The 13,290-nt window shown below is 60.0% G+C and overlaps 1 protein-coding gene across 1 annotated transcript in view; it reads right to left on the minus strand.

Moving 5' to 3' along the window:
- SLCO3A1 (solute carrier organic anion transporter family, member 3A1) overlaps positions 1–6,221 on the minus strand; it is a 132,822-nt gene extending 126,601 nt beyond the window's left edge. Inside the window, exon 1 of the mRNA XM_012732670.1 lies at positions 6,108–6,221. Within this exon, the coding sequence (XP_012588124.1) occupies positions 6,108–6,221 (114 nt within the window). The remainder of the gene's footprint in view (positions 1–6,107) is intronic.
- Positions 6,222–13,290: the final 7,069 nt, after the last annotated feature.

Genomic DNA, 13,290 nt, shown 5'->3' on the forward strand with positions numbered 1-13,290 from the left:
GAGAAACACAGGTTAACTAGGATGTCCTACCAGTTCTGCTGACTTGGACTCCACCGGCCGCTGAAAACCGACTGAGCGCCAAAATGATCCACCGCGAACCACTAGGTCCCCCCAGAGCCCACAGGTCCGGTTTTATCCCAACCTGGCTGCTCAGCTCCGCCCTCACGGCCCGGCGTGCTTCTCCTTGGTACTGATGGGATTTGGAGTTCCAGCATCTGGAGTGGGGGCGGAGTCCATGAGACCTGTACCTGTTACAGGTCCGGAGCAAGAGGCACCACTTCCAAGCAGAACGTCCTCTCTGCTGTCCTCATCCGGTTGTGAACCTCTCGGCTGATCAAGGCTCCTTCCCCCACCGAGTAAATGACTTGTGTGAATGAAACGGGGAGCGGGGAATTCACAGGGGCACACGCTGTCCTCTTGCCCACAGGTCCTGCAGCTTTAGAGGCCTTTTCTTTTTTTTCCCATGCAAAATGCATGCCCTCCACTGGCGTCCTGGGCAGCGGGCTTGCAGAGAAGTGGCTGCACTGCTACAGGCTGTGAAATAATTACCCAGAAACCTGTCCCCAAAGGACCCCAGAGGAGCAGCAGGGAGGGCTGCTCAGGGCAGCCGCCCGGGCTGCCTGTGCGCGTCGGGTGACGAGGCCCAACCTGGGCCTCGGGAGCTCTCCCGCCGTGTCACCTGCTCCGGGACCCTGGGCGAGGGTCTGTGCTGCGCTGTGGGGCGCACGGTGTGGATGAGTCCTTGCGAGGCCCAGGGCGCTGGAGGGCAGTGCAGACTGACCACCTTTCGGGGCGCATCCACCTCTGAGTTACACTTACTGACCAACTGTAAGTCACCCGACGCGGCGTGAAGTGCTAAAAATAATGGTAACAATAATAAAAATAGCCACAGAAGACACCCTCGGAGAGCTTCCAAGCGCCAGCTTTGTTATCCTGCAGCCCGCCTGCATCGTCACCCTGGTCAGTGAGAGACGCGGCTATGTCCTCATTTGACATCGACGCAGCCGCGGCACCGAGGGATAGTGGTTCCTGCGTCCCTGCCACCGGCTGGCGAGCGGCGGTCAGACCGCAACCTGGGCCAGTGAACATGGCGGGGCAGGGCCAGTGAGGGCACCCACCTCTCAGCTGGCCCAGGAGTCTGGGTGGCACAGCCGAGGGGCGCGGCCCAGGGAGGGCCCGCGGGGGTTCTCGCCCCCCTCAGGGAACCAGTGCAGACCATGTGACCGGATGGGCAGCAACACACTGACCAATGCAGGAACCGGGCCTTGCCTTCAGGGGTAAAGCACCACTGTCAATGCCACAGCGGCCAAAAAACGGACCCTAAAGCCTGTGTAAGAGACCTTTGGGCACTGCAGGCCCACCCTCCAGAGCTCCGTCTCAGCTGCTGCCTGGAGCAATAAACTGCCTTTTCAGCCTTTCTGTCTCCTTATTTCTTCCTTGAGGCCGGTCACAGAAATCGGGACAAAACAGAGACAGGGTCCAGGCTGGGAAATTCTGCTGAAGTCTCCATGGTCAGGCCCACCTGCACACGCACCGCCTGGCTCAAGTCAACCGCCGCCCCGGGACAACCCCTCGGCTCTGACTCTGTAGCACACTCTGCTTTTTGCCCACTTTTCTCTCGAGCCCGGCCCTCACACTCCTGACTCCACGTCCCGGGCTGGTGGAGCAGGGACAGGGCCTGCGTCCAGCCTCGGTGGTTCCCCGGGCTCACCACCACCCTCACGACTCCTGCAGCAGAACAAGGGAGGCCCCACCCCGGTGCTCAGCCCTCAGCGGTGGAACGGCAGCAGGAGCACAGGGCGGCGCCAGGGCTCAGGAGTTTCGCCCATAGCAGCTCGTCCTTCCAGCAAGCGTCACATGGGGACACGGTGAGGCACCAAGGATCACGTGGCTCGGGCAGATGTCAGCGGCCAGTGCCTGGCCTGAGGCTGCGGACACCCCTGTGTAGGTAGTTTTTTCACTGGGTGGTCCCAGGAAAAGGGGAAGCTCCAGGCTCCCTGCCCCACCCAGAAGGAGGGTGGTGCTGAGCAGAGAAGGGAAGGGAATCTGAGGGGAGGAAGGAAGCTGGATGGACAGCCAGGAAGAGGCCTGAGGAAGCCACGTGGAGCAGCGAGCATGTGATGGAGACACCGGGCTTGTTTCCTGGCCCTGGACTGGCGAAGGCAGATGTGGGGGAGAGACCCGTGGGAAGGTGACTACGGCAGCGTTTGTACTGATTTTGGTTTTGCTCTTTTCCTCCCCGACTTGTCTGGCCATTTCTGACCCTCTTCTGTGGGTCCCGGCCTGAAGGTGCTTTAGTCTAGTGGCAGCTTTCGGGCCTTGCTTTGGGCCAGTCCCTTTTGGGTGGACTTTTGCCCACAAGGGGATGAGCAACTTCAGGTGTTTGATTTTGAAGTTATATTTGTTGGGAGTGACCAAATGTGGAGATTTACTGAGGGGCCGGGTAAGGGCAGTAATAAACCTGGCCTTGCATCCAAAGGTGATAAGGCAGTAATAAATTGGGGGCCTTGCATCCAATTAACGGGGTCTTGCATTGGAGATGGGACTAGATGAAGGTGATAACGAACTGGGCCTTACATCAAGGGACGTAGTGATTAATCACCTCTTTGGAATTCAAGATTTAAACCTATATAAGAGACCCTTCCCCCCTAGGAGGGTGGCAGTAGCTGCGGACCCTACTCTTGGGCTCTGTCTCAGCTGCTGTCCGAGAGCAATAAATTGTTTGCTCAGCCTCTCTGCCTTTCGTCTGTCTTTTCTGCGGCCGGTCACAGAATTTGGGACAAAACAATATTCTTTGTCTTCCGTGTTGTATTAAAGTCCCTTTTCATGAAAGCCTTATCTGTTTTGTATTGATGTGGCAGATGGCAAAACCTATTTAGAGCAGGCAGCTTTGGGGTTCAGGGGTGCCCCTCTCTCCCTGCCCTGTAACAGTTTCACTCATCAGGCTGAGAGGGACAAGACTGCATGGCCCACAGCTAAATACTGATTACCAGGCGCTTCCAGGTCAACCAGGCAACAGTCTCCCCGCTGCCCCAGAGCACAGTGGGGTTCCACCCTGCTGGCCACAGCCTTAAGGACTCCAGGGCAGCGAAGCTGCAAGCTCACATGCGTTCTGTCAAGTAGAAAAGTAGCCCCAAAGTCACAGTGACAGCGCCCCGAGGCACGCCTGCTGGCCTCCTCGGGGGCCCCACAGGCTGCACCCCAGGGCTGGGGCACCAGAGGCTGAGCTCGCTGCCTGGGCCTCACTGCCTCAGCCCACTGACCTAGTCTCCTCCATGACTCCTTGTGTTTCAAGATGCCTGTCACTCCCCAGTTCCTTTAATGCTCTTTAAAGCAGCTTCACCAACATCGGTTCTCTCGTTAAGGAACTAAACAGAGTACTTGACTTGGGTTCATGCTCCACTTACCCGGCAGGCAGGTTTTACTCCTTCACAACTGATTTTTCAGGAGCAGGCACACATTTATGGCAGCAACTACCACTGTATTATAAAAATAAAAATGGGGACAGCTGTAAGCTAACAGGAATGGAAAGTTCAAGGCCACGAGGTCATTATCCCCAAATTCTTCGGTGGGGAGGAGGGGATGGTGCCGTCCAGCCAGGTCAGAGCCAAGGATCATGGGCCCCGTCCAACCCAAATGGCTGGCAGGAGAGTGAAGGGGCTGGCAGGAGAGTGAAGGGGCTGCCCAGGCAGAGAATTCTGGAAAATACTTAAAGGGGAAACTGAGGCTAAATCACCCTCTTTTGGAGTAGACCAAAGTTTTATGTGGCTTATGTGGCTGTATGGCCAATGGCATTTTCTGGGACTCCAGTTCAGCCTCTGTCTGAGAAAGCAAGGTGACGCCCCACCCCCCAACACCCACATGCTAAAATGCACAGGGGGAAGCAGGTGGGCCGGGGCCAGACACGGGGGGGCCGGGCTGGGACCAGACACAGGGGGGCCGGGGCCAGACACGGGGTGCCGGGCCGGGGCCAGACACGGGGTGCCGGGCCGGGGTCAGACATGGAGGCCAGAGCCAGACACGGAGGCCGGGGACAGACACGGGGGGCCGGGCCGGGGCCAGACACAGGGGGGCCGGGGCCAGACACGGGGTGCCGGGCCGGGGTCAGACATGGAGGCCAGGACCAGACACGGAGGCCGGGGCCAGACACGGGGGGCCAGGCCAGAGCCAGACACGGAGGCCGGGGCCAGACACGGGGGGCCGGGCCGGGGCCAGACACGGGGGGCCGGGCCGGGGCCAGACACGGGGAGCCGGGCTGGGGCCAGACACGGGGGGCCGGGGAGGCCGCGGGGACAGCTCTGTGCTGTGGGTGGAGCTTCCGGCGGTCAGGAGGCGGCGGCAAGTTCTCTGGAGAGATGGGGGTTCGGGGGCTCAGGAAGACCACACTGTACCACGCTCCCTGCCACAGGGCACCGGACCACGGGGGCGGGAGCAGGGTAGGCAGCGTGCAACTCACTAGAATGACACATGAAAGGCTTGGAGCAGAGGCCACAGCCACGGGGAGAAGGGCAACAGGAGCCGAGGGCGCCCCGGGACCCCATTCGTTAGCTGCCGCGGGCTAACTGGACAGCTCAACCTTTTCACGTGTTTGAGGTGTTCACAATGATCGCCAGGGGCAGTGAATCCCCAGGGGCAGAGCCAGGACACCTGCCCCAGCTCGGGGCCCCTAGACGTGAGCCCACACACGCACACCTGCGCACAGGCGTCGCCCTGGGCAAACACGAGCCCGCAGAGACACGCCCGCTCGTGTGCATTCTGTGCTAACAATGCTTCCTCGACAACACAGCTCTGGTAACTCGAGGTTACCTTCTCTTAAAATAAGTTACCCCAAAATGGAACAGAAAGTTGCTAGGGGCAAATGACTTTCGTGAGTCAGTGCGAGAGGATGACACAGCTTTGAATATGCAAAATAAGAGGATCCAGACAAGTAGCAGCAGAGGGAGAGGGAAGGCCACTCACTGCACTTCCACCTCAGGCTCTAGCTGCAGAGCCCCAGGGACCCAGCCGGAGCAGCCGCACCTGTCACTATCCGCACCTGTCACTATCCGGCAGGTGAGGGCAGGCCCAGGTGCAAACAGCCTGCCGCTCAGAGAGGGTTGCCCTGGAGACACGCAATTCACGGGGTCTCCCTGCAGGTAAAGGCTCAGGCTGGGCCACCCAGCGCGTCCCCTCCCCCACCTCTGCAGAGCGCCGGCTGTGCAGTGAGTGCTGGCAAGATCGAAACTCCATCTTGCAGATGAAGAAGCCGAGGTTCCTTGGGGCAGGACGGCTGGCGAGAGGCAGGGCTGGGCCTGGGATCCCCTGGCATAACTGGGAGCCACAGGAAACTCCAGCTGTCGGTTTGCACCAGGGCAGCCACACCAGGGCAGCCACAGGGGTCAAGTGACCGAGGGGACATCATCTCCCCACTGGGCCGACAGTGTTTTGCCGGGTTTCAGGTTTCAAAGACCACCAAGGAGCCAATTCTGGTGCAAAGCACATGAGGGTCTTTACTGCAAGCTGGAGCCTGGGCTCCCAACATGCATGAGTCAGCCGAGCTCAGGGCGGGCAGGGTTTTTGTTCTAGAAGAGGGGAGTTCCAGCCCAGCAGCGGGCAGTTCCAGCTCAGCAGTGCACTGACCGGTGGACACGGAACAAAGTCATCTTGCCCTAACCCGGCTGGTCTCTGCGTGTAAGATGTGACCTTCGCTACTGGCCCGCACCCCTTGGGACATGTGGTGCTTTCCTGACGTACTGGTCACTTGCCTACGTGCTGATCGGCCGTTGCTATGGGATGAGCGCGATCGGGACATTTACAGTTGACCTCGGCCTTGGCGCCTCGTTGATAACCGGAACTCAGGCCTGGCTGGTTCAGAGCCTTCTGCAGCTTGTCATGGCGCCAGTTTGGTCTTTCAACGGCCACGAGCGCAGCAAGCGTTTCAGGCAGGGCCAAAGGAGCATGCGCTGAGCAGTATGAGAGCTGGGGGAGCCCCCACCCCCGCAGCCCCCACCCCTCTCCCAGCCGCGGACACTGCCGACGGGCGGCCTTCTCAAGCCAGCTCATAGCGTGACCAAAGCAAGCCGCAGACAGGGCATCAGGGAAGCTCCTCTCCTTTGGGTTTAAAGTACCTGAAACCTGCCACACGCAGGTCGTGGCACGGAGCAAAGCACCAGCCTTGGCACTGACGTGGCTTCTCCTGCCCCTGCCCGGATCCCTCTTGAGAAAGGGAGGGAGGGGTCCATCGTCCGCCGAACACACCCAGACCCGCCAGGCGCCAGACCCGGACCAGGCTCCACAAACAGCTCATTAAGTCCTGTGCCAACTGTGCGGTGACGTATCATCAGCTTCAGCTGAGAGACAGAGGAGGTCGGGCCGTCCGTCACTTGCCCAAGGACACACCTCGGGGACAGAATGTACGTCAACCTCCAGCATGGCACCCGCCATTAAACCGTGCCTGCTTCATGGCAAAGAGTAGGGCCACGGGCCGCGAGGAGCCGGCCCTCGGAGTGCCTCGGAGTGCTGCTTGTCAGCAGCAAGCGGCGAATCACCTCTGCCGGGTGCCCCGGCACTGCCGAAGCAGCTGCGCTGTAAACCCCGGCCGGCCGGGCCCTTCTCGCGTGCCCGGATGGGCCAGCGCCGTCTGTGTCAGCGGGGCGGTGGTGGCGTTACGGGCCGGGGTGTGGGTATGAGGCCAGAGTCTCGGCCAGGCCGGCCAAGAGGGCCACAGCAAGCCACGGGGTCGCGGCTGGGGGTGCCGGGATGCCTGGACAGCTGGAGCCTAAGCTAGCCTGTTCCCAGAGGGGAAAGTGGGGGGGGCCTGGAAGAGGGGCGCACGGAGGCCTGGAGCGAACGTGGCCCACGCCACCTGTCTTTCCCCTCCGCGCAGCTCCAGCGCACCCCGCCCCCCCAACCCGCTCTTGCTGCCAGAAACTCACTGGCCCCCGTGCCTGATCACACTTCAACCCCAGGACCTTTGCAAATAACCTGTCACCTATCGCTTCTGCCTAAAACACAGCTCCAAGTAGCTATGTAATTTGATCCCGTACTTCTTTCAAATCCACCCAAAAGACACTGGCCCATAGTATCGAATATCCCGTAAGTTAGCAGCCCAAACAAGGGGGTGCCGGCGGCGTGTGGGAGGGATCAGCGCAGGCAGTGTGCGGCCACTCACAGTGCCCCTCGCAGGCCGCGGTGGTGGACGCAACCAGGCCAGCAGACGATGCCACCCCGTGGCCAGGGGCTGATAACCCAGACAGGGCCACGCTGCACTTTGCCAGAAAACCACGGGGCTCAGCCCGCCCGCCCACAGGGAAGGGCTCCCTGACACCAGGCCCTCCGGTGTTCGGCTGCTGGACAGGGACGCATCTGCCCAGCTCCTCCCGAGGGGCAGCGGCCAGGTGGCTCGGAGACAGCGCTGTGGCCCCGGCTATCCTGCGTCTCCTGGCGCAGTGTGGGGTGTTCCTGGCCTCTGCGCCTGCGGTCCTCCTGCCTCAAAGCAGCTCTGCACCGGGGTGATGGCGGAAAAGGCCCAGCGGGTCCGGGAGTCAGGGATGTGGGAAGGGGCAGAGGAGGCGATCTCATTCCTCCACGCCCCTGCCTGGCGACCCGGAGCAAAGAGCAAGCTCAGAGCCCCCACGCGCCCCGCTCAGCCACTTCCTCCCCAGGCTCCTCCGCCCACACACTCCCCGGCAGCCACTTCACCCAGAGGCTGCCGTGTGGGGCGGGAAAGCTTTTTCCTACTAACGGAAAACCTGCACACTGTACCTTTCCCCAGAAACACTTCCCAGTGCTCTGAAGACCGCGGCCCAGGGAACACAGCTGAGCCCCAACAAGTGAGCTCCGGCGCTGGAATAGACCCGTGAGGCCCCTCTGGGGAGCCCAGGCTATTTTGAGAGTTAAATGAGAAGGCGAATGCTCAGCACAGGGCGGGCGCCAAGCTGACAGGTGCACGTGACGGCAGTGACCGCGACCTGGAAGGTGGATGCATTCGAGGCCAAGACCAGGACAATTCTGCTCAGAAACAGCGGGAACAAAATTGCTAAATTCACGCCAGTGACACACATGCACCAACCAGGAGACTGGACAGTGTGTGACAGGGTGGCCTCGGTCCTTATCAGGAGAGGTAAATCATAACCTCAACAGCAGCAACCTCAAGGGCGGACAGGGGCCCCATCTCTCAGATAACCGAGCGGGAGGTCCCGGAGGCGATGGCCCAGGCGTGACAGGAGCAGGGGGAGAACCCTGAGAGGGGTCCCAGGTCCAGCCAGGCGAGGGTGGACACCCGACCCCAGCAGGCACACCTATGACCCAGAGGCCTCCGGCTCTGCCATGCCCACGGTGCCCTCAGGACGGCGCGCAGAGGACATTCCAGGGTCTCGGCATCTGGTCTCCTCACTCGGGACAAGCCGGCTTCACCGAGCCAGCAGCGCGGGCCGCCGGGGAGCGTGAGCCCCGGGCCACTGCTGCCCTCGGAGAAGGGAGTTATTACCAACCAGCCGGAAAGCCTCCGGGCAACCTGCAGAACGGGATGAGCTGACGGAGGCCTGGAACCCGATCGGCTCCATCCCAAGCCCTTGCCACCCACCTCCTGCTCACAATGGGCAGTGTGACCCGGCTGGGGCCCGTCTGCCATGTCCTTGCTCACTGGGCACCCAGAGGGCAGCCCAACCCGCTTCTTAAGGACAAGTGATACGGCTGCTCCATGGGATACCAGGAGACCCCCAGCTGCACAGAAGTCCAGGCCTCTCCAGCCCATCATTTCCTGGCTTTGCGCAGACCCAGCACAACCCGCCTGGAGTTGAAATGCCACATACAGAGGCCTTGGGCACGGAGGGCAGAACCAGCCCCACCCATACGAGTGAACTTCACCTCTCTCCGCTTAATCACTCGTTCATTCGTTCATTCATTCACTCACTCACTCATCACCTACCAGGCGCTAGCACATGCTCGTCCTGAGCTGTGGATTCTGTGTTGTCTTTGAACAAAGACAAGCAAATGCACAGCTGCAACACCGCCCTGGCTAGTGTAGATGGTTAATCCCCAACTGCTCTCATCAGAACGCAGAAGACCATGCACTGACCGGAGGAGTGACCTCTCACCCTTACTGGGCATCAGTCCCCACGTGCCCTCTCCACCTAAGACACGGGTCACAGCGGTGCAGAGCCGGCCTTCAGGGGTAAGCTCCCAGCCGGTGCGGGCCCTGCACGGACAACCTACGTCCCAGGCAACTGTCCAGTGCCCTTGGGACACCCCCCAGCAGTGCCGGTGTGCTGGGCCAAGGCAGTGATCTTCCTTTGGGTTTGGCGTGATAATAGGTCATAACAGGGTCAAGTCCAAAAAGACCCCAAGAGAAGGGGAGCTGAGCTGGCCAGGGAAAGGAGGGACGGTGGTGGCAGGGAGGCGACAGGGTGACCCACCCACATAGGACACCCCCGGTCAGACCCTGGAAGACAAGGCGGAAACTTTGGGGCAAAAAAATGAGGTGGCCTATTGCTCAACTCCGGGCATTTCCCGAAGTCCAGACAGAGCAGCGTGTTCATTTCCCAACACGCCGTCTCGCTGGCGGGCGCTCCCCATGGCCCAAAGTCCACATCTGATGCTGACCCAGAGCCGTCCATCTGCAAGGCTTCCAACACCCAAGGTCTTTCAGATATACCCCCAGCGCTCACGTCTGTCCCTTTCTCCGGGGCTCCAGCAGAGGACAGAGAGAGCCTGCCGGCTGCAGACGGGGACAGGGTCTCTCCGTGGCGGGTAGTGGGGATGGAAGGGAGCCGGACACTTGGCGGAGGGTCCAGGATCCTACACACAGGTGCTAAGGTGAGACGCTGCACCCAAAGCTAGTACAATGCTGTAAATTCACACCGCCTCAATAATAAAAAATGAATTCCCCCCAACAAACAGAAATTAAGAGCAGACAGACAGGAGGGAGCAGGAATGAGTGTCTCCGGGAGAGCCCGGCCAGGGCACCTGGCCCCTCGGCTCGGGCCACTTACAAATAATCAGCCAGAAACCAGGCGGGCTGGAGCGGAGGACGGTCCTGATGTTTGTGTTCCAGCACAGGCCAGGAGACAGTCCATCTTGAAAGGCCAAACGGTGCACTTCTCAAAGTGAGACCGGCCGAGGACATGCTTCCTGGAGTAAGCGTTTAGCTTTGGTCTCCCCCAAAAGGGCCGGTGCCCACCAGCCCGAGCGCCTCCCCCGCCTCTGGCAAGCCCAAGCCCACGCTTCCAAGCCAGGAGGGTTCCAGATCTCAGCGCCAGGCTCCTCCCCACTGCGCCCTGTCAGCTTGGGCTCCCCCATCACATCCCTTCCTTCTAAGTAACAGGGGTCCTCAGGGGGCTTCTGGAGGGAGCCCCCGAAGGAGCTCACATGAGACTGGACGCCTTTAAACTGCTCACGGATCCTGTGCTGTTAGGACGTGTCAGGTCTCCCCGAAGTGTTAGTTTAAACAGAGAAGCACAAGGAGCGAGGGTTTAAGCCACGGGGGCACATTCACATCATGGAATATTACTTGGCGGTAAGGAAGAGCCGGCTCTGACACGTGAAACAACAAGAGTGGATGTCCAGGGATTTGTGCTGAGGGAAGAAAGCCGATTTCAAAAGGTTGCATGTGGTCTGATCCCATGGACAAAACATTCTTAAAAAGACAACATTACTGAGCTGGAAGACAGATTAGTGGCTGCCCGGGGTTGGGAAGCAGGGGAGGGGAGTAACTGCAAAAGGGAATCAGGAGGGACCCCCATGGCGAGCTGCTCTGTGGCTGACGGTGGGGGTCTCGGCATGCACACCTGAAAACTGCCCGTAACACTGGGGGCCCCTGGCGGGTGGCCCGGTCAGTTCCTGATGGTGGCCTTGCACTACAGTGACATAGGAGGTCAGCTTTGGGGGCGCCTGGCACCTTCTCCGGTATTTGCACGCAAACCTGCAATTATTTCTAAATTCAACAGGAAGGAGAACAAATGCCAGCCTCATCTGGGTGCTGTATACAGCAGCTTGGGCACTCACTCAGGGGTGCAGGTGCCCTCCTCAGGATGCCCCAACCTCCCTTCTCCCTCCAGCAGCCACACACACCCCAAAGCTACATGAAACCTCCCTCGGAAGCCTCCAGCCCCTCGCAGCTCCGCGGGCCTTGTTAAGAGTGGAGTCGCACATCGGGATGGTCCACCACTGCTGGGAACACGCGTTTCCCTCGCAGAGCCGAGACCCGGCCTCACAGCATTCTTAGACAGGCAGAAATGGGCCCGACTTCTACAAGACACACCTAGAGGGCGCGGTGTGCGGCAGAAGCCAGGAGACCGGGGAAGTCGGAATATCTTCATGCACCCTGACCTGCCGGCTTCTGTCCTTGGGATTTTTTTTCAATTCCCAGGTGTATTTCTGTGCGCACGAGGCTGACTTTTGCTACCCGAACGCGCGTCACGCAAGCCATAGTGGCATCCGCGCACCGTCCTCCCAAGCAGACATCCCGCTTCCCTCAAGTGTCGTGTAAATTTCAAACCATGAAATAAAAGGATTTGAGACTGTCCTTGCGCACGTGATGAACCCTCACCCCCACCGATGACATCACAGTCTCCATAGTAACTAATGCACTTCAAAGTGGAAAATGCAGATGGTGGCTGAAAAAAAAAAAAGGCATCGTGCACGCTGTAAGTGGCAGAAACCAAGCACAAGACCCTGAAAGTGGCGAAGCAGAAGGGAGCTGCACTGGGGGTGCCCACTCGGGGGAGGGGGGGACAACCAATACAGCCACAGGGTCCTCGCGCTGACAGATAGTCTGGTGACAGTGGCTTCTCGACTACACACAGCGACTGTGGCTGCCTCTCACGGAGGCGCTGGGAGCGCGGCTGTCCCACCCGGGGCTGTGGCGAGAAGGCAAGACTCACACACCCCAAAAATACACCCAATGGCGCAGGTATCGATGACTGGCTGATTTTCAAAATAACATCAAGGACTTCAATTGATTGTGAAGTTGTAATGACTGCCCAGCTGAGAATAGCTATTGGAAAAGATTTGGCTGCCAAGAAGAAAGAACTGTACCGCTCACAGAGCTAGCAGCAGAAAATGGGGGGGGGGTCTCTGCTCCGACTTCCTAAGTGAAGAGAAGTCCTACGTGTCGGTGGCTGAGGCCACGCTGTTGTCCTTCTGCGTCAGGCCCTCCAGAGGAGGCCTGCGCCCCTTACCGCCACGGAGGCGTGTCGTGGCCGGGACGGCGGAGCGAAGGTTGCTCAGGTGAATGCCGCGCTCCGAGGTTAGGGGTGGCAGCCGGGAAGGGAGGGGCTGGCAAACCAAGAACCTGGTCTTTGAACACAGCAGGGCGTGGTGGCGACGCGGCTGCGTCCTGCCCACAGGGCACTGCGGCATCTAACACCCACCGCCAAGCGGCAGCTTCGAGCCACGCTCGGTGCCACGCTCCCGTCTCTGGGAGACCCTGAGCTGACACCCAACAAGCTACCCGGCTTTGACGCTCTTTGGCCACCATCGAGGTCTCAGAACGCCCGAGACTCAGCCGGGGGAGACCCCACATTCAAGCCCGCCACGGTCCCACGCGGTGACTTCATTGCCAGGATGCTGGCAATGCTGCCCCTGCACCCACCAGCATCCCCTGGACCCCAGCAAAGCCTTGAGACAAAGTCTGACGGCGCCCCCAGGGCACGGAGGATGGCGGAGGTCCCCACGCACGCACCAGCACCCCAGCTTCTGGCTCTTGTCCCTCTGAGTCTCACTGAGTGCTGTCTTCCCCACACATCTCCTTCCACAGACCAACCCCCCTTTTTGCAAAGACCCAGTGACTGAATCTGGAGTCTGGGGAGCAGGTTTTTCAAACTGAGGTCGGGTGAGGCCTTGTCGGCCCAAGGAAAACTGTTCCCTGAACTACGGAAAAGAACGGAAATTGGAGCTACGACCCCGAATCAGGGGTTTCACCAGAAATAAACCTTCCATCAGAGCAAAGGGCAAACACCTGACTGCAGAGCGCCTGGTCTCTGCACAGGCGCCTCCTTGTCAGGCGAGCCCCAGCCTCGCTCCTCGGAGCCCCTCCCAGGGCACTCTCCCACCGCACCCCATCTTGCCTCAGTGAGCTTGGACCCCGCTACCTGCAGGTGCTCCGGTTCTTTTCCCGCACTGAGCTGTCCCAGGTTAATTTGATTGTTGAACCAGCCCAAGAAGAACCTGGAGGGGTGGAGGACATTTCAGCTCCACCTAAAATTCAAGGTTTCACGCTCCTCGTGGGCGTCCATCCGAGAGGGCATCCCCCTCCCTGGCGGGGGAGGGGAGCTGGCATGCTGGCTGCATGCTGCTCCAGCTGTTTTTCTG

This window comes from Condylura cristata, unplaced genomic scaffold, assembly GCF_000260355.1.
Source record: "Condylura cristata isolate star-nosed mole 26May11 unplaced genomic scaffold, ConCri1.0 scaffold00035, whole genome shotgun sequence".
Taxonomy (NCBI): Eukaryota; Metazoa; Chordata; class Mammalia; order Eulipotyphla; family Talpidae; genus Condylura; species Condylura cristata.